The following is a 20,811-nucleotide window of genomic DNA, read 5'->3' as shown; positions in this document are numbered from 1 at the left end:
AATTGCAGACAAAAGCCAGAAGTAATGCCATAAGAAAATTGAAAAATTGAATTAAAAAGAATTGCTCCATCCAAGTACACATTACTCATTTTGCAGTACTCATTTGGTCGCTGATTTATCAAAATATTATCCAACCTTTTGCACAAGGTTTAATAAGCCCTACTGAATGTGGTTTTTGTGGGTAGCATTCAGTGGTTCCGATCAGATCTGCCGCAAGAAAATCTAGAATAGGAACTTCCATCCTTTATAATTATTCTTTTTAATTGTTTAAAGTGTCCTATAAACACTTTGAATGAATCTGAAGCCAGCTTGCATTTATGACACTATAATACTTTCTATATTGAAAAAGTATTTGGCAAATGCTTAGCAGATGTCTTTAAAAAATGTACCAAGGAAATGATATGTTGATCCCATTTCTTGAACCACTATGTTTTTCGATCCCTTTGGTATTTTTGTTACCTCATGATATCCTAGAAAAGAGAGAATAGGCGATAGTTAGAGAGCTCTACCTTTCTAATCGTATTAAATTTTTCAACAGAAGAACAAACTTGAAGGCCGTATTGTCCCATCACCAACAAAGCGATAAATAGAAGTTAACAACAAACAACTAAAACAAATGTAAGAATATGCAAGAGTATTTGCAATAACTCAAATAACAAAGCCACTTTCAAACATTGACGTTGTTACCTTGGCTTCTGAAAGGTTTCATATTTTTGCCAGATATGTGACCACAGCCAGAGCCATCACCTCCACATGTACCACATCGATCCAATATTGTGCCAGACTCAAGCTCCAAATCACAACCAACCTCCTGAAATTGCAAGGAAATATTAACAAGAAGCCTAATGAAGCAGCACATTATCCAGAAAAAAATCTGATTTGAAAGTTGCATTACATTGCATTACATTGCATTACATTGCATTACATTGCATTACATTGCATTACATTGCATTACATTGCATTACATTGCATTGCATTACAAACTCTAAAAGTGCCCTGTTTCAAGAGCCGAGCATTAGCTTATACCTTTTGCTTGCCAGAAATACAGGTATCTGGTAGATTTGGAACTGCCTGAGTGCCATCTGCTGTACTGCCGTAGATGACCCAGGAACAGATCAGTGTGCAAGGCGAATCCGCTATTAACCAAATAAAGAACAAGATTCATTATTCTTTTAATAAAACAATAGATAGTGCAAAGAAAGCTTAAATTGTAGACGTAAATAGGTAGCTTTATAAACATCAAAGGACTCACGATTAAGATTAGGTGTCTTGTCGGAGCCAATGGCATGGCATTGCTCTTCTCTAAAAGATGGCACACCAGGGGGACATGGCTACAAAAGCAATAATTTGTCAGTAACATGTGTTTCAAATGCAAATAACGGTAGTTTACTGATCAAGCAATAGAGAAGCGTATGGAACTGGAGTGAGAGCTAATTATGGGCCTTTGTCACTCTCCGTCGTAGAGGCTGTGGCAGCAACCAACCTTTTTGTCAGGGAGGGGCTAGTTGCCATGGAGAGTTAGCCTTTATAGAACTGGAGTGAGAGAACATTTAATAAGGTTGAAAAGAAATGGAAAATACAGAATTACAGATGTTGATAATCGAAAACAGAAGTACTATTGAGCTAATTTTGATTTAAATGATTTTAGTGCAAATTGCACGTTTTTTTTCAGAAAGAGTGTTGTTCGATATAGACAGCAATCAAGATATTTGATATAGACAGCAATCATAAATGAAAGCATGAATCATTAAAAAATTCTATGTTTTTATATATATTCATCAATAAATAGGTCTTTAGCAACCATGGCTGTTTAAATGTTTCTAATTATGTCGATTTGTCGGAGAGCAGGGGCGGATCCAGAGCCAATTTGAAGGAGGGGCAATTTGTATTGGTGACCGCTGCATGCAACTATTTCAGACCTTAACTACTGACAGAAGGCCATCTATTCACCTTGTAAGGACATGTTTACAGTAATTGTTGTATACTTTGAGGTAGTCCTTGAAGTAAATTAACGTATAAATCTCAGAAAATGTTTAACCTAATTCTCATTCTTCAAAAGGGGTGCACCAGAATTGCTACAACTTGGCGAGGGAGAGTCAACTGCCCCTACTTGCCTCCCCCTTAAATTCGCCACCGTTGCAGAGTTACTCTGAAATAGCCTGAAAACTCGAGTGTAGCTGCGATTAGCTTAGGTACCAATCTGCTCCACAAAATGCCAAAATCTTTAGCAATTGATAAATCATTTTTAAAAGATTTTTAAGAGATAAATTTTTAGAAATGCATTTCCTGCAAATTTTCGACAGAATTAAGTTACAAGGACAAAAGTTTTAAAAACTACGTGAGTGAGGTAAAAATCACAATAACCAACTTTCATATTGCATGTCTTGAAATGACCATTTTCAAGTCCAATGCACTTCTTTCCACCATGAAGTGGCCTGCAAATAAGAATTACAATTATGATCAAATTGCATCAAGTGACTTTTAAAGCTATACAGGAAATTTTTGAGAGAAAAATTTTACATTAGCAAAGTTAATTTTAAACTTAGTAGCTACAATAAGATACAATTTTTTTCGAACCAGCAAACACGCATTTTAAAATTTTCACCTCGATAAATTACTGAGCAAAGGAGCAAGATGAAAATATCTTCAATGTAAGTTTTTATGGGAGAATAATTGTCAAACTTAGTAACTTTGAAATGTCATGCTTACGCTGGGTTGGTGCAATTTCTTCTCCTCCACTGCATGCCACCTCCGCATTTACGATTGCATTTAGTATATTCACCCCACGAGCTCCAACCACCATCCAACGGTTTCGGGGGCTTAGTGCCATCACTAACACACTCCCCAAATATGCACCACTGTTTATATAAATGAAATTTTCATTATTTAATAAAATTTTTAAAAGAATTGAAGTGATTTTATACTTACTCAGTCCCTGATTTTCTTAACCTTCGATTCATCTTAAGAGAAGATATATAACTATCGCAAACGAAGACTATATTGAATATTAAATATTACTTTATAGTGAATATTACCTTACTCAGTCAGCGAGCTTAGAATGAGTCATGAATACCATTGCAACAAAAAAGAAAAAAGTTGTGCATAAGTCGATATTCAAAAAATCCTAGCGAGAAACGAAGCAGTCAAATATTTAACATTTCATGTTCTGGCATTAACAGAAATCAGGCAGAATTTTGGTTCTTTCATATAGGAAATATTTTCTATCATGTATGACGCTTCAGAGGTATCTTTTTACATCAGGCTGCTATGAGCTTTATCATACCTAATTGTTTGCTTACCCGTCTTTCTCCACACCAGGTTCCGTGAGCCGCTGGATGAGTAGTTGGGTAGCACAGTACTGAGTTTGCTTTCTTACAGTAGAGGTGTTCACACGTACCCTGTGGAAGCAAAGGCAAGCTTAAATACTTTAGCAAGATGAATTCGCTCATCAAGTTTCTCTATGCCAACATGATATCTCAGTGGATGATGAAATAATTTTGTATGATCGATCTTGTGTGCAAAAGTAGAATCAGCTCATTGGCTGGGAGATGGAAGAATTCTGCACTAATAGGAGGGTTCTAGAAGTGAAAAGGCCCTTAAGGTTGCTTTCAAAAACGCTTTGAATTTTTCTATTACTGAAAAGCATTTGCTAATGAGGTCTCATTGTATGCTAAATTTGAAGTCTTAAAACCCTTTCTAGGCATCTTTATTCTCAACATATCACTCCGTTAATCCTCTTTCTAGTAGTAGCTACGAAATTAAAAAAGATAACTTGGACATACTGCAAGAGAAAGACAGCGCTTGAAACCTTTGCCAAAGGCAAGCTCGCATTGCCGATCACCATTGTAAACAACACCATAATGCTGGAAAGATACATTTGTAAATGTCCTTGTTGGCTTGTCATCATAACATTTGGACCTGCTAGAGCTAGAAGACAAGGGAGTGCAGCTTTGAATCAACTCTGTCTTTAGAAATACAGATTTCATCACAATCTATACCCAAAAACATTAGTTTTATTCACTGGAGACTTTTCAAATCTAACCTTGCATCGATTAATTACAATTGATAATTACATTAGCTACTCTTAACAATTGCTAGTGAAAGTTGAGTACATCCAAACTGTCATGCCTTGAAAAAGTTAGTTGGGTTTTCAAATGGTATTACGAAGTCAAATATTTAATAATCAAGGCATATAATCCTAGAAGTAATAGAAGCTCTGAAAGTTATGAAATGAAAACATAGAAACTATCGTTCTGAAATGAATAATAGAAGCAAATAGACTTACAGTAGATTGAGCTCTAAAGCCTTCGAGCTACATTTTGACCAGACCATCCCACTCCCACCATTTCCGGTACCGGATGACATAAGGTTTATTCCATTTCGACATGCAGTGTTCTGGTCATCAGCATCGTGGGTTACGCCAAGACTAAACAAGAAAAAAAATACTTTCAAAACTCTCTGATTCAAACATAAAAAAAGAGCCATTGCTTATTTTGTAACAGGGCGTTGTCTTGTCGGTGACCGTGTGACCGTGGTCACAGGAAATCACAAAAAATGATATTTCTCTCAAAGGAAATATTTGTAAATACTATCAAAAAGGATTCCCTAGCACAAGGTTGCTGATAACATCTTAAATTCTTTTTTGCATTTATGTCATTTATCTCTTGCTTATTTTCAACAAAACGATTTCCATTGCATATTGGACAATGTTAATATCACAAATTTTAAGCTTCTTGTCACAGAATATGTTTTTCAGAACCTTTACGGTCACATGAAATTTTTCAAGAACCTGCTTTGTAACACCTCTTGTTGATGATGATTCATTTCAACATATGAATATAAACCCCTAAAGTAGACTAAAATGATAGAAATTGGAAAAACTCACTTATGAGCAAGCTCGTGGGAGGCAATCAGAAACGACATAAGACCCTTGTCAACAACAGCAGATTGGCTCGTTGGTTTCCAACAAATGCCAACACCTGCCCAGCCTACATAATTGTAAAAAACCATACAGTTAAAATTGCATCATCGAATAATACATTTTGATATCCGATGATATTGTAGTTTAAAAATAATATAATATACTATTGGTTGGCTAAACTAGAAATAAAGATGAAATTAATCTAGACTTGCCAAAAATAAAAAAAACTTAATCACTCTAAACAAGTAACGATATTTTACGGATGTCGTCTACATAGCTAATATTCAACAAAACATAAATACATACGAATCAGTAAAAGTTTATTTAAGTTACAGGTGATTTGTTGCAATAAGAAAGTGTGAAAACTTGATACAGTAAAAAGTCTTGAGGCAGAATTGTTAAAAACCTCTTTTATTCTTACCATCCTTTGCTCTCTACTACCAATCTAAAGGATTATCTGTGTTTAACTCCTTTATATTGAAACGCTCTAAGAGTAAACAATTGTAGCTCTTTTGAGTCAAAACAGCTTTCTTGGTACAAGATTTCTCACGAACTGGATAAGTCCTTACCCTGGGTACCAGACTCGCTGTATAAAATAATAGAGACTTGGGTACCAGACTCTATTTTATTTTATATATAGTGAGTCTGGTACCCAGGGTAATGAGTCTTTTGCTAAGGGGTATAATCACTGCCAAAAGTTTTAGGACACTAACGTCAGATTTTAAAGGCAAATTCAGCCACCTCTTCTCCCCCTAAGAACAATGTTGATTTTGGAGTATGCTTTTTGAAAAAAGGGGTTATGGAGTATGCTTTTTCGTGTGCGTTGTATGATGTTTTTCTATTCTTTTATCCATGTTTTGGGGGAAAGGGGGACAGAAGTAGTAGTATTCGGGAAAAAAAATTAAAAAAAGAAAAGCATAGCGCAGAGTGTTTCGGATCTCAAGTAATTTTGGCAGTGACTGTAGTATTTAAGCAGTGCAGTGGATTGAATTTTTTCTGCTTACCTGCATAAGTGCATCCGTCGGCACAAGCACCTCTAGAATAGAGAAGGATAAATATGACGTCACTAAATCGAAAGTACAATCAGTGAAAGAGTTCTATTCCTTAGCAAAACACTTTAGATACAAAACAGAGATGCTTAATCTAATAAACACACAAACGTCAGACATGGTACAACTGTAAACATTTCAGAGGCTGCTAATAGCTAGGATAACTGTTACGTCTGATGCACTTTGGGGGTGGTACAAAGGAATCTGGATAAAAAATAATCAAGTTTTTTTGTCAATCAAACAAGATATAAATTTTCTCGATAATAAGCAAAAAAAGAAACAATAAAGTTTTTCTGAAAGATGCATTCTCGATCTCAAAGGCTAGTACGGCTAAATCTATCCTGAGTAACCTTTAGAAAACAACCTTGAAAATAGAATTCCATTATCCACATGTAAGGGATCGTTGTCATCTTCTGGATTGTTTCTATAAAACCACTTTCGAAACTTGTGCATCAGATCAGGAGTCGAAAGTGCTCCTTTGAACTGTAAAAAATAAAGGAAATGGTTGCATGTTGTCAACTTAATTGACAAAATATTCATATCGCTTAAAGAATCAAGATATATACTTATTCAATAAGGAGAGTCCTTTGAAAAAGTGCCATATAATTACAAAGGGATTTGATAAAGTATCACGCATTTAATGTATTTTAAAACTGCATTGTATCAAATGTTATTTAAATAATGCCTTCATTACCAAAGATGTTACAATCTTGGCAAATAATGCATATCACTATCAAAATAGCAGTAGAGATAGAGGTAGTTTTGATTCGAAGAGCTAACACAACGGGTTTTCTAAAGAGAAAGAGAAAGGACGCAAGTAATGCATATGCAAAAATGTTGCAGAATTTTATTGCATATGAATAAGTCTAACTTAGCTGAGACGTTTATAAATAAGGTCTAGACTCTATGAGACATCAGTCTATGATCTAAGTTAGTATGGGCTATAACTAATATTGCCGGTTGCAACTAAATTCTACTGCGTTACTGGAATATGCAAGAGGGACCAACAATAGCGTAAATACACAGGACAATCTTTAGAATGTGTAAAATATACAAAAATAAGCTTCCAGCTAGCTGACTGCTTTTTCTTTATGCTCACCTCATCTATCTCTAGCATAACAACTCTTGTTACAACAACCGTTACTGGATATGACAATGATTTATCCTGGAATGTCCCAGCAACCTAGAAGCGTGAAATAAAATCATTCACTCTATGAAGTGTTGACTTTGTAAAATTTTAACAAATTCATCTATTAAGATAAATGAAACGAAAACAATATACTGTCGAGAAGCGAATGAATTGATAATGGAGTTGATAAATAAAAGGATAACCCAAAAAAGGAGTGATTAAAGGTATACAACTCATTGATGTATGTTAAGGAACAAATATCTGACTTTCTTGAACCATCTTAAAAATTATATGATGAAAACGGAAGTAAAACGACAAAAGTTACAAATAAAACAGCAAAAGAACAAGAAATGAGGTTACAAATAAATTGCTTCCTCGTAGGTTTGAATTTAATTTTAAAGTTCTACCTATAAAGTATCGATCACTTTACAATCCATTAATTGTCAATTATTGCAAAATTATTTATATTAAAAAATTTCAGTGCTGAATAAAAGCTAATTTTTGAAGGACTAGTTAAAGTAGACAGGTGAATTTTTTTATCTTATCTAGACTAGATTATCTAGACAACACTGAAGCGAATTCAATAAGAGCTCAATAAGTTTAATTGCACTTGTTTACAAAATTTAACCCACCATGTTGCCTTGCGCTAGCAAATAGGTGTGCAAGAAGTCTTTGCCATAATAATCTGTCATTGTTTTATCTCCAACCAGCATCAGCTCTATAGTTTTTTCTGGTCGATTCCTAAAAATTGATCGCCTTTGACGATAGCTAAACGGGGCTTGAGGTCTCTTAAAGGTTCCTGAAAAGATACGTCAGAATTGCAATAATTAGTTAAAATTACAGAGACAAGAAGGGTTATGTCGTTATTTAGTTATAGGAAAAATTTGGAGTTGCCGAAGACAGAATAACTGTGTATCAAGAGAAAGTATATCAATTTTAGGGGTATTCAAAGCGATTTTTTGCCAGTTATGTTTGATATTATAGAATTGGTTATCATTAGCGTGGATACGGTTTGGTAGTTTTACTACTGTATACAGAGGCAATGAAGATGTAAGGTTAGGTACAGGAAGTTATATTGAAAGCAGATAAAAGGCAAGTTCTTGGTTTATTAAAATCGTCCTAAAGCTCATCTTCAAACTTCTAAAAACCTTTAATATGTGTGCTTCCAATAGCTATCAAAACGTGGAGAGACTGTTCTCTTACTGTCTTCTATCCTGGAGTTACTACCTTAGGTGAGTTAAGGGTAAGCCAATATTCGATGATACCTTAAAAGTGTCCGACAAAATCATATCTGTATGCTATAGTCCTTCTTGTATATTCCCTATTTTAAAAAACCGATTCTCTTACATGAGTGCTTTCTGTAAACTTTAGTCAACCGAATTTCAAAATTAAACTAAAGTAAATTTACTGCTGAGGTTTACAAACTTTTCAAAGCAAGGTACTACAAAAGCATAGTTTATTACAACGAATCAACTAGCATTACCTCCATTCCCAACATTTTGCCCAGTAACTCAAAAGTACTCACCTTTCAAACTTTTAGAGTTATTCCTAAACGATTGGAGATCAGAGAGGTTAGACTTTTTGTAGAAAATGTGTGCCCCATGTGATTTGTCATGTTCCTGAATTTCAAGAATACTTCTGGGAACTGGCGCGATAACAAACAATTGATTTTCTCTGAAGATTATACCACTCTGTATTAAAAAAATCAAAAGTTGTTAAAAGATTCCTTAAGTTTTGAATAGAACCTATTTAATTGTAGAATGGGAAAGCTTAAATGGCGTTTTCCAATACTACATTTGATATATATGCATGCAACTTTTTCGCACATGCTCCCCCAGTACCGCCCCCCTCCCGCTTCCCTCCTGCCCTCCCCCTGCCCAACAGATGTAATCAGACAGATTCTGCCCAGTTTCACTCAAGCTGTCACGAGAATGTCAAATTGGCCACTAATCAGCAATATATTTTTCTTACCATGCCAACTGAATGATCCAAGGCTACCAGGGAATCGCCAATGTTCATGACTTCCCCAATCGTATAGGTAGCCTCTTTTCCAATCAGCCTCTCAACACCTTCCTCACTGTGATGCTCTATCATTTGATTCTCTGGAATTACAGCTTTGTTGGCGGAGACATTTAGTTTGAAATCCTCCCCAAACGCATTGAAATGAAGATATACAAAATCTGCTTTATGTATTTTCTTGCTTGTATTTTTCCCTTCACTGTCCACAGTGTAGGGAAAGACGATCTCAAAGTCTAAAACTAGAAAAAGTCCCTTTGGGTGCAATGACTGTTAGTGTGATCTGCGCTTTTGATTATAAAATCAAGCTAGATTGTTGGAATAACAGATCTTAGAAATGCAGTATATGAAATTATATTCATAACATTTTTAGTGAAAAAAGGCAGATAATTTTTCGTGGGTTCAAAAGTTACAAATCGCTTTGAAAAAATCAAAGGACTCAAAAAGAATCAATTACATCTCCTTTCTTATTACATCTAAGACGAGCGCCATAACCCTTGAGATGATATTTTGGACCACGCAAAGCGAGCAATGATAACTGAAAAACTAGTCAATGCTAGGGTAAGCACGATTTATTTGACTTTTCATACCAGCCAAAAGTAACCGGAAAAATGTCGTATCGCGTAAATATCACAGGATTATCGCGGGAGCAGTTCTTCATCAATTCTTTGTACTCACCTTGTGATGAATTATCACGACCAAAGATTTTGTAACGCAACGCTGTATCCAGCTTTTTTAGCAGTTCCTATAAAAACATTCATTCACAAATCAAATTAAACATCAAATGCGAACTATATTTGTTGAACAACGTGTGAAAAAAGCTTATCAAAATCACTGTATAAAGCTATAGTGACGAATCATTTTCCTTTCAAAAAAGTCTGACAATTGCGATGACAAATATGATGCATGATGGGTTTAGGATTTAATTGTGGCAAAATTTCATGGCGAAATTTCAATCCCGTCGCAGGTCCTTCTTTATTATAAGGTAGCGAATAAGGCAGGTCAGTTAACAGCTTATACTAAAGTAAGCACAAAAACAGTGTTTGCTATATGAATTTTGGATGTAAAAGAAGCTATAAATGTGAATATATAATTATAGATGATGAAATTGCTGCTTTTTGATTCCTCGAAAGCTGTTAATGTTTGTGTTGCAAGACTGAAAACCAATTTTGCTTACAGACAAAGAGGAACTGAAGATATAAAGGAAAATACACTCACTGATTTAAATGCTATGCTATTGATGTGTTTGTTAGATAGGATTTCTGCAAAAGACCATTAAAACAACGGTTGTGAAAACAATAAGAACTTCTAGCAAACAAAATATTTATATATTTGTAGAAGCTTCTGAAATCGGTTTGTTACACAAAGAACATTATCATTGACATATCTTGATTTGTGAATTCAGAAACAATGCCCGATACATTTTAACATTAAACCATAGTCAATAGAATTCTATTGACTATGATTAAACATAGGCAAAGCATCGCTAGGTAATTCAAAGAAATTGAGACAGCGAGAGATTGAGCATTTTTCGAAGAAACAATCAGCTTTGGAAATACATATTTTACATAAATGCTTACTAAAGCAATAAGTTTACCAGAGTTGAAGATTTAGAAATAAAGTTAAATTGAAGTATGCGATAATACTAAAATTACCATTTTCAACTTTATCAAAAGCAAACAGAACGCCAATAGATGAGCAAAGAATGAGGAACGCTAGCCCGTCAGCAATTGTCTTTTGTAGAAAATACATTTCTAAAACGAATGGATTGAAACGCTGTAGGATAAACAATATAAGATAAATGACAATGGCCACTCTTCGTTGGAAAAGCGATTAGGCCTCCTTTTATTGATAAGAATATAGACCACCTGAACTTCTTCTCCTCCAGATGTAATTTTTATCAAAGAATACTTTGTTTGAATGGCAAAGTCAAGTTGAATTTATAATACATAAGCTTTTAAACAAAAAAAGCTACAAAAAAACATATAAAAATAAAACCCAAATTTTAAAAAGCTCAGTTATGTTGTACATAAAGGAAAGAATAATTATTAAAATCACTACAGGATATTCTCATTAAGAAGTCAGCTTCATTCAGAAAAAAATTAAGATGTATCTTTGCCTTGAATACTGCATCGTGAAGGAGGCTATATGAAAATCTATTTGTTGATTATGTGTTGCAAAACTGAAAAGACGCGTGCATTTACCTTAAAAAGTTTGCTGCAAACTAATCCGAGGTCAATGTCATTAAAAAAGCTTCCATTAAGAAATTCCCCTGGATTTTGTTCAGCTTTTGATAGATCTGCTTCAATAGTGTTGTAAGTGCTCCACTTTTGAAGATGAAGTCACAGAACCATTGCAATCTTTGCTAGAATGATACAGCATCAACTCTAACATTAAAGTTGGCAAAGAGATTAGTCGCTATTCTTGCAAGGCTCTACCCTGCTCCAAACAAGCACCAATAGCACCTCAATATTTCTGTCTTGCCAGTTTTGCTCGTCATAAATAAATGCTTCTCTCTAAGCTTTATTGCCATAGTAATGCAGTATTAACGGTAAGCCCTTAGTTACACTTTCGCCACTAGAAAGTTGTTATCAGCGTCAAATTAGGCAGGTAGCTTTGATACTTAAAACATATAAGGAAGTACTTATCATGGTATCAGATAAAGTTAAAATGATAGAAACATGGTATAGAGATATTGAAAATGTTGAAATAGGAGAACAATAATAAGCCATTACCCTTGTTATCTTTTTTCTAGATTTAAGAAGTCTTACACTGATTCTAACCTTCTTTTCTACTTAAATTATTAATACACTTCAGTTTCGGTTTATAGATTCATGAGACACCTACTGATTTTTCTTCTTCACATATTATGATATAATAATGAATGTATCTAAGAAAGTGATTAGAAACTACCTATAATAAGTGTACTTTTGAGTCTATCAGAGAAATGCAAGACAAATTTTGTGAAAAGTTACAAAACTGAAGTAAATGCCTAGTTTTCTAATTCTTTAATGTCTACAAACTCATAGATGTAGGAGTGAATAGCATTGATCTTTAAAAATGATAAGCATAAAAATGATTTTTAGATATTCTATTGTAAAAGACTTTCAAGAGCTTTGAAGTGATAGCTTCAGATACTTTTAAGAATCATAGCTTTTTGACGATAAGCGTAAAATTTGATACAGAGTCACACCAAAAGTGAGAATAACATGCAAAATTAATAAAAGCGGACAATGCAATGAAAACTGTAATTAATCTCACCTTATTTTTTTAAAAAAGGCGTCATCACTATCCGAGCGTATATTTATCTCGTAAAAGTTTCTCAATCTTAAGTTGCTTATCTTTAATGGGAATTTTTAGAAGCTTTTTGCAATTTGAAGTAGTGCGATTTTACAAAATGATTCATCATTTTAAATGAAAGTAAAATTCAACTGCGTTTTGAAAGGCACGGCGTCTATGCATGACTTGCAGAGTATTGTGAAGGTTACAAGTAGTTACTGGCAGTTTCCTAGAGCTACTGCATAGTTTCTCAAAAGCGCTTCTTACCATGGTAAACCATTTTAGATATGGTAAATGTAATTCATGGCCACACTCTTATTTCTCGTTAATAAAAAACACTTTTTCATAAGCATCTTTTCGACTTTCATTGTTCGATTATGCCCAAACCTTAATGCATGGCTACCTCGATATAATTTATCCGTATTCACAATCTTTGTGTTATCATTTTTACTAACCACGATTTTCACACCCTGAAAACCATAATTTCAGACCAAAACATAAGTAAAATAGAAGCAAGTCTACCTTGATTTCTTATGATAACTCCTTACAGTTCTAACTCCTTATCACTTCTTAAAAAAAACCGATTAAGAAAAGATTGTCTAGTTTCTCTAAGCCATCTTTCCCTTTTGTTATGGCTTAATTGTTAGACTATCTATACTTGAATCCCTGCATTTCAAGCAGGTTTTGTTCTACTGTTATTTGTTTGCTTAGTGACATAGAAATGTTCTTAATAAAACTTTGATAGTTATCCGTTGGAATCAAATATAATATTTCTTTTATTACTTAATTTTTGCTGAGTTTACTCAATCGACATAATGTTGTAGGCTCCAAGAAATGTATTTTAAGTCAGACAGAATTTGACAATAATCTAACCATCTTTATGTCAAAATCGATCCCGATCAACAACTCCCGTTGCAGCGAGAAAAATTCTAAAAAGAGAAAATATTTTCAAATAGACGAATGTGTACAGAAATTTGCAAAAAAGTATAATTGACAAAAAGTGCGTGTGTTATTGAAATTAAATAAAGTGCAATCTTGGTTGTAAACTGGTTATGATAACAAGTGAACTTTAGTACGCAAAACGTCGTGTTATGGTGAAAAAAGTAGAAAAATATCTAGCAAGTACGAGCTATTTTAGATTATATCTTGTGTAAAAAACAAACGGAAATAGAGATGATTTATATTCGACAATTGCGGAAATTTATTTTCACATTGAGCTAGTATTATCAAAACCCTCTAATATTCGATAACCATGACCGTCCATTGCCCTTCAGCTTAATGTCAAGGATAAGAAAAGGATTTCAAAAACAATATACCCATTACTATTAGATAGGGTTGGGTTGTATTCCTTTTCTAATTAATTGTAAATTGAGAGTACATAAATACCATAGAAAACTCGAAGCTCATTCAGTTGCAAAGCCTTATGATTGACCAACAATTCATCTTATGACCAGCAAAAGGATTTTAAGATAAAACTTGAAACGCCAAGTTTTCGTATAATAGTATTGATGTTGTGTTTTGTTATAGCTTAGCAATGTATCACCAGGCAGGATCGAACTATCCGCGGTGCCTGAACTAAGCTTAATTTAGCTGTTCTATGGCAAGTATGATTTCAGTTAATTAAGTTTAACTCAGTAAGTGTATGCCTATAGCTTAACAAATTATTAGGAAAAACATGTTTTAAATTAATAACAAAGTAATCTGATCTGAAAGGTCGTTTTCACAAATGTAAGAACGATCCATGTAGACAGATGTTCAGATATTCAGTTTCAAAACATGGTAAATAGATTGAAGGATGTTTCACTTCCGAGTTCGTATTTGCAGCCGTTTGATGTGATTGTGTAGAGAGATAGATCACCAGACATTGACCAGCACTGTCCATTTTTCATTACAGCGAATGTTTTCGAGCCATGCTTTACCGAAGCTATTGCACACTTTGATATGATGATGGAGGATGTTTGTTCAGTGATCGGTTGAGCCCTTAGGGTTGAAATCAAGAAAATCAGTTGCTGCTCGGACAAAAGAAAAGTCAACATCCATGTAGGTATTTTAGTTTGCTGTAAAAATAGAAAATGCTAGCATTCTTGGTTTGTTTTAAAGTACTGATTAGAAATCTGAGGGTGGCAAATGCAGGGATATAGTGCTATGCAAGGAAGGCTCCTATGCAAAATATTACAAGAAATACCAAACGTGGAATTTTCTCAAAGGGTTCATAAGGTTTCAAAGAGCATTCTCAAGCCCCCTTGCGTTCCTCTAGCACTACGATCTTGGATAAATGGAAAATTTTTCATAAAATTTCTGAGTAAATTGGATAGTATTAGCTAGAGCTACTCCAACAACTGGAGCCAGCCTCAATGTTTTTGTTTTTGAATAATTTGAAGCTAGGGTGTTTGATATTGTTCTTTATTCAGCAATGATATTTTTCAGGGACATCCTATCGATTGTTCCTTAGACAGTTAAATAACAGTTTTGTAAGAGAGAAGATATAGAATGTTCCAAAAACTGTAGGTTGGCATGTTGCTTTATCATTCACTACTTTTTTTGGCTGATTGAGACTCGGCGTCTTTATAAAGCGTACTATTTTGAAAGTATATAACTTTGTTAAATTTTTCGAAACTTATTCAAATAGTAGTTCAACCAAATGAAAAGAAAACTTGAATCCATACCAGTTTGCTTCTCCATTGAAGTTATCCATAAAAGCTTTTATTTCTTTCTTGTAATCCGAGATTGCAAAACACCCAACATCTATTGCTGGTGAAATTGTTTCTAACTCTAAAAAATTAAATATATCAATTTACAAACCAAGGACCAAAAGCAGGTGTGCAAATAACCAGGGATGCAGTGATATTCTTTTTTCTCGAACGATATTGAAACAGTACTTGCGAAACAAAATTATTACACAGAGTTGATCCTGTGCTAGCTAATTTCCAATTATTCTTAAAATTCTTATTTCTAGCATTAGGTCAGAATTCTTTAAATTCTGGATAAAGGATGGTTTCACACGAGGTCAAATCCACACTCTCAATAATTCTTATTAAAGACAAGACAAAAGTTGGCAGCTACGCCAATTCAAAAAAGCTTTTTAAATATTACCACAACTCTAGATACCAAGCAGTTTGTGCAGCTATATTCATTAAACTTGATAAACCTGTCTCACCAAAAGTTTGACTGGGTATGGAAGTGTTGAAAGTCATTTAAGGACATCACAATTACAATTGATAGCGTAGTGAGAGGGAATGTACGCCCTCAAGGTCAAAGGGTGGTCTTATCTGATTTTCACTTGACCCCCTCCCCCCAAACTTACCACCCGGTTATGAAGTGGGTCTGGAAAATAATTTTCCTTTATGACCGTCCGAATAGCTAACATTAAGTAAATGCAAACTGAGACTTGAAATGTCTCGCTCTAATATTCTGAAACCTGGATGTCCGAATCACCCCCCCCCCCCTCCACCAATATGTCTGATTTTACCCGAATTCATTGAACCCCACTCCCCCCTTTAGCTTGGATGTCGTTCATGAATGGTCCCCAAACTATTTACAAAAGTGATTTGCCCCTCTGACTTTGTCAGTTTTTCCGTAGATACCATTTTCCAGCATGGTTCAGGTCATTTGTTTGGCATACCAAGTTGTACTGCTATAAAACAGCTTATGTAATAGCAAAACATCTCTCCTGAAAATGATCGATTTCAAGCAAAAGTGCCTCTTCATCCAGAAAAATGCTTAGGATTTTATGCATATGCAACGTTAATTTGCTTTCATTTTCAATGGTGCAACGCTGAATGCATGAATATATCGTCAGTAAAGAATGCGGTGAGAAAAGAATTCGAAAAGAAAAGCTTACTTGTCTCTGAACCAAATCTATAGACAAAGTTTATTGAAGGTCCACCCGTTCCTTTATAGCAGTTCTTAGAACTCCCATACATGAAATATTTCTCTGCTACAGAATCGCCCCCAGCCCAACATTCTCCATAAAATTGAATGGAAAAGTAAGTAAACTTCATTTTGAACTTTTTCTCTGTTTCCTGCTTTCTCACTTCATCGGCGCAACTCTGAACAGTTGGAGACATATTTTGCCTGCAAAAACATAGATTTATGAACATATAAAGTTTTAGGACTTGGTGGACTAAAATTAGACTTAATAAAGAAACGAAAGACTCTTGGAGAGGCAACCTGTTCCATGCACCAATATTCAAGATAATGAACATACGGATTAATACTTCAGGACTGATTGTTTCAAATGTTGACAATGAATAAGAAAGAATCAGGTAGATACTGTAGAGTCATAGTGGAGTGGCGTGGAGCCAAAATATACTTGATTCAAGAATTAACTTTAAGATCATTTAATCAAATCTTCATTCAATTTTGATAAAGTGAAGAAAATTTAAGACATTTTATAAAGAAAAATCACATCAAAATTCGTCTTTGCGAAAGTAGTTTTGAAAAAATCGCGAGCAATTGAGAAATTCCCTGTCCCTTTATTTGTTAAATGAAGGTGGTAGCAATACAGAAAACCCCCAAGTTGGATTCCCAAATAGTTTGCCAGGTACTATACATGTACAATTGTGAGTCAGTTGTGTCTTGATTAGGCCAGTAAGGTATAAAACAGCTACTGAGAATTCTTTGCTGAAACATTTTTTGAAAACCTACCAGTTGATTTGGTTTCGAAAGTTTTTGACAAAAACAGGCAATGCTGGACTGCTCTCTCTTTCATTGTAACAGCCAAGGCCAAAGTAGCCTTTGCTCTCAACGCTTCGTCCTGAAAGAGAATAAGATACTCAGCATCAATAGGACAGTAAATTTTTTAATACGAGACAAATTTTTTAATGATATTGGAATTATACCAAGTGAGTTTATAGAATTGAGAACTTAGCGCAAGAAATTATGATTAAAAACAGATTAAAGATTAGGAATTAAGAAAATAACAATCTGCAACTTTTGCATTTGAAAAGTTCCCGCGGGTCATCGAATCTCAAAACAAACATAGCTTTTCTGGCAATGAAATAAAAATCTTTCATACTTTGAATATATTGACAATAAATAGAGATTTACTTTTCCTGCAGGCTGTGTTTGCTGTACATTCTTCCTGTGGAGGGACTTTAACTTTTGCCTTCATGCATAACAGTCCGCTTACATGCAGCTTCTCCTTATTTACGCATTTAAGTACCATTATTTTCTTCCCTAAAAATAAATATTTCCTTTTAAACGTCAAAACTATTATAAATAAAGTCAGAGGAAAATATTAAATTAGAATCAATTGCATTAAATTAAATACAGTCGCAGCTTTAAAGCAAAAGTCTGTATAATTTTATGTCAGTTCGAAGGCCGTCTCAGTCACTGGCATAGCGGAGGTTGAACATTGGGGGGAACTTAGTATGGGACTTGCCCAAATACTGAGTGAGCCTGAATAGGCATGCCCGAGTGGGCTTGAATTTCAATAACTTTTGCCTGAATGAAGGTAGGGGGGGGGGGGGCTAGCAGCTATGTATCCTACGCCTATGGTTTCAGCAATCCCCTTTTCTCCTTAAGGCAAGCTCTTTCACCAAAACAGGAGAAGAAGGAATTTTGTTCGTATTGATGTTCAAGGTCACTGTGTTGAATCATTTCGCTGGATAGGATATGTGTGAAGAAAAAATACAACGGTCTATAACTTTACTCGAGAATGAAATCTCTAGCAAATGCTATATCAACCTGTCTAGATTTATTTAGTGGTTCATTGAAAATAATTACAATATAGAAAGGTCAAATCATTAGGACGTAACTAAAGGTTTCAGAACCATCAGTTGATGCACAAAAGAGCGCTGAGGGTCGCGACCACCGCTATTTGGAGTTTATAGAATAGCGCCTCCATTTTGACGTCAAAAACATAGTCCCACAAAAAATAAGCGTGAAGTTTATAAAGATAGATATCACCGGAAAAGACATAATTTGTCTCTAATTTGCAATGTAATTACCAGTTCCACAAGTAACAGAGCAGTATCCATATTGTGCTTCCCAGAAATAAGATGGACATGCATCCATAGTGCATGCTGTAGACCCAACTGTTGGCTTTTCGTCTTTGCAATAGCTCTCTTCAAACTCTACACCGTCCGCGTCTCTAACGCACTTAGCTGTTCCAGTTTTTACACCTACGAAAAGGCATCAACGATTATCTCAATGTGAAGCATTTCTTTAAACCAGAAGAGAGAGGGTTTAATTCAATGCATATTATCATGAACATGTGCTGTACCCTAGCTTTGTCTAAGAGAGTAGAATTCTCAGCAGTTTCCTTTGCTGAGGATGGGGCTGACTAAAACTCATCGCTGCTTCTTTTACTGTAGGCTGCATACAAATGATTAATTATCACAAACCCGATATCCCCTTACCACAGAATAGAGTGCCCTTACCTGAGCCACACGTCACACTGCAAGCACCATAAAAAACACGGAAAGAATAGGTTGCAGGACATTCGCCTTCGTTGCACTGCAAGTCCCCTGGTTTTGGGACAGTATCAGGACACAGGGCATTATCCACAACTTTAGATGAGTCAGTCTCTTCACATTGAACTGTAGGCTTCTTGATTCCTACAAAAAGATAATAAAATAGGCATCTTAGTTTTCTAGGGAAATACTCTCCGTTTAGCAAGAATCTATTTATTATCGCAGTCAATGGCAATTAAACAGGCGAAAAGTGAAAAAACACCCATTCGTTATATCCATCGTAATTTCGATTTGTGAATTTACAAAATGAGAAGTGACGTTTAGAGAAAACTGAATTCCATAATTCTCTATGTTCTTGCTTCCAAGTTATGGAACTCTTGTTTCTGTTATCGAGCAGTTTTGTTTATAAAACAGCTCTTGCTAACTTTACAAATATTTGTGATAAGAACCCCATAGCATTTTGTTTCAAGGTTGCATGTTTAAATTGATAGTTTTTTAAGGGCCGACATGAGAACAAATGCAATTTGCAAAAATGATAGCAAATATATGTTGAAAGTAAATGAAAAATTGCTGAATTGAAGAAAATTTATTAATAGCTGCTTAATGCAGAGCATATGGTTTGATACTTTGTACCATTTCTTCCACAAACCAATAGAAATGTTTCACATTTTAGGTGTTATCAATGCAAATATATAACCGTGTATGGGAAATTAATAGGTCTGAATTAAATTGCTAGCAAGACCATTGGCTTGGTTTTGTAGCGACCATTGTTAAACGTATTCATGTTTCCCATTGTAATCTTGTCATTCATCTCCAGCGAAATGAAAACTAATTCTCTACAAAACTAGGTATATAGACACAAAACGAGTGGACGCGACAAGGGTGTTGTTGACAACGTAACTATGGGTACGTAGACCATGAAAGGTGTGAATGACAAGATTACAATGGGAAATATGAATACGTTTAACAATGGTCGCTACAGTTTAACTGGAATTGTTTTAGATTTCCAAAACAATTTCCGTAGATATGCTGCCACAAAAATTGTTAAGTAGACACAGTAAAAGCGTAACTATATAGATAATGATGAAATGAAGTCTTATTACCAAGTAATTTCCTAGTTAGACATTTATGAACAGTTTGTAACAAACCTGTGCCACACGTTACGCTGCAAGTACTGTAAACAACATTCCAGGAGTATTTTGGAGGGCAATCGTTCATTTTACAGCTCTCTGGTTGACCAGCAGAGGGTTTTTTCGATGCATCACAGTCAAGATCAGCAACCTTGAACATATCATGTTGCCTGTAGCAAGCAATCACTGAGGTGATAGTTCCTTTAAAAAGAAAATTGTAGATTCGCACTTTTTTCATAATTGACAAAACTGAAAAAATAGGCACAACTTTTTAAAAAGAACCAGAAAATATTTGTCGGGTCTATGATATAAACTTTAGGTAACACCAAGCTCTAGCGTTCTTACTTCAAAATTGATTTTTCAATAATTGAGTACAACAAATTGTAATGATAAGAACCGTTTACATGCCATTTGAATTGCCAATAGCACGGTTGATCAGCTGATAAAATCTGCTCTGTTTTGAAAACACATCTTTTACATTTTAAAAAACACGTTTTTCATAACCTTGAATGACCTAATGCTGTCCTAAGCTGTAGGCAAATCAAGCCTTGATGTTGTTTCAAATGTGTTCAGCGGATGACAATGTGAGATATCAAATTGAAAACGTGTTGAAGATTTTTTAGCTCGATAAATCATGGAAAAGTATTGATAAGGGCGTTGTCAAAATTAATAACATTGATCAAACAAGTTTGATAATGTCAAATAACAGCTTTGCAAACGACAATCATGGGAGAAGATCAGTAACAAGAACCTCTAATTGGAAACATATATCAGTTTTATAACATTTTGAAAACAAAAATGGTTGAATGACTTAAATGAACTGAAACAGACTTTTGAAGAATATAAATTGACAAATTGACAAATAAGCAAG

General features: G+C 34.6%; 1 protein-coding gene across 1 annotated transcript in view; it reads right to left on the bottom strand.

Moving 5' to 3' along the window:
• LOC135689481 (uncharacterized) overlaps positions 1–20,811 on the bottom strand; it is a 65,905-nt gene that overhangs the window by 17,363 nt on the left and 27,731 nt on the right. The window contains exons 28-54 of the mRNA XM_065206719.2: positions 19,959–20,141; positions 18,778–18,954; positions 18,346–18,519; positions 17,444–17,572; positions 17,042–17,150; positions 16,236–16,468; positions 15,061–15,166; positions 14,167–14,374; positions 10,771–10,891; positions 10,334–10,377; positions 9,794–9,860; positions 9,071–9,357; positions 8,625–8,790; positions 7,732–7,898; positions 7,070–7,153; positions 6,335–6,453; positions 5,926–5,957; positions 4,886–4,988; positions 4,286–4,426; positions 3,783–3,927; positions 3,300–3,398; positions 2,710–2,858; positions 2,369–2,435; positions 1,253–1,331; positions 1,027–1,136; positions 688–811; positions 390–470 (exon numbers count right to left, since the gene is read on the bottom strand). Coding sequence (XP_065062791.2) covers positions 390–470; positions 688–811; positions 1,027–1,136; positions 1,253–1,331; positions 2,369–2,435; positions 2,710–2,858; positions 3,300–3,398; positions 3,783–3,927; positions 4,286–4,426; positions 4,886–4,988; positions 5,926–5,957; positions 6,335–6,453; positions 7,070–7,153; positions 7,732–7,898; positions 8,625–8,790; positions 9,071–9,357; positions 9,794–9,860; positions 10,334–10,377; positions 10,771–10,891; positions 14,167–14,374; positions 15,061–15,166; positions 16,236–16,468; positions 17,042–17,150; positions 17,444–17,572; positions 18,346–18,519; positions 18,778–18,954; positions 19,959–20,141 — 3,504 coding nt within the window. The remainder of the gene's footprint in view (positions 1–389; positions 471–687; positions 812–1,026; positions 1,137–1,252; positions 1,332–2,368; positions 2,436–2,709; positions 2,859–3,299; positions 3,399–3,782; positions 3,928–4,285; positions 4,427–4,885; positions 4,989–5,925; positions 5,958–6,334; positions 6,454–7,069; positions 7,154–7,731; positions 7,899–8,624; positions 8,791–9,070; positions 9,358–9,793; positions 9,861–10,333; positions 10,378–10,770; positions 10,892–14,166; positions 14,375–15,060; positions 15,167–16,235; positions 16,469–17,041; positions 17,151–17,443; positions 17,573–18,345; positions 18,520–18,777; positions 18,955–19,958; positions 20,142–20,811) is intronic.

Source organism: Rhopilema esculentum, chromosome 5, assembly GCF_057945365.1.
Source record: "Rhopilema esculentum isolate cy_ngs chromosome 5, ASM5794536v1, whole genome shotgun sequence".
Classification (NCBI taxonomy): Eukaryota; Metazoa; Cnidaria; class Scyphozoa; order Rhizostomeae; family Rhizostomatidae; genus Rhopilema; species Rhopilema esculentum.
The sequence above is the reverse complement of the archived record's forward strand: the minus strand, read 5'-3'. Positions and strand labels throughout refer to the sequence as shown.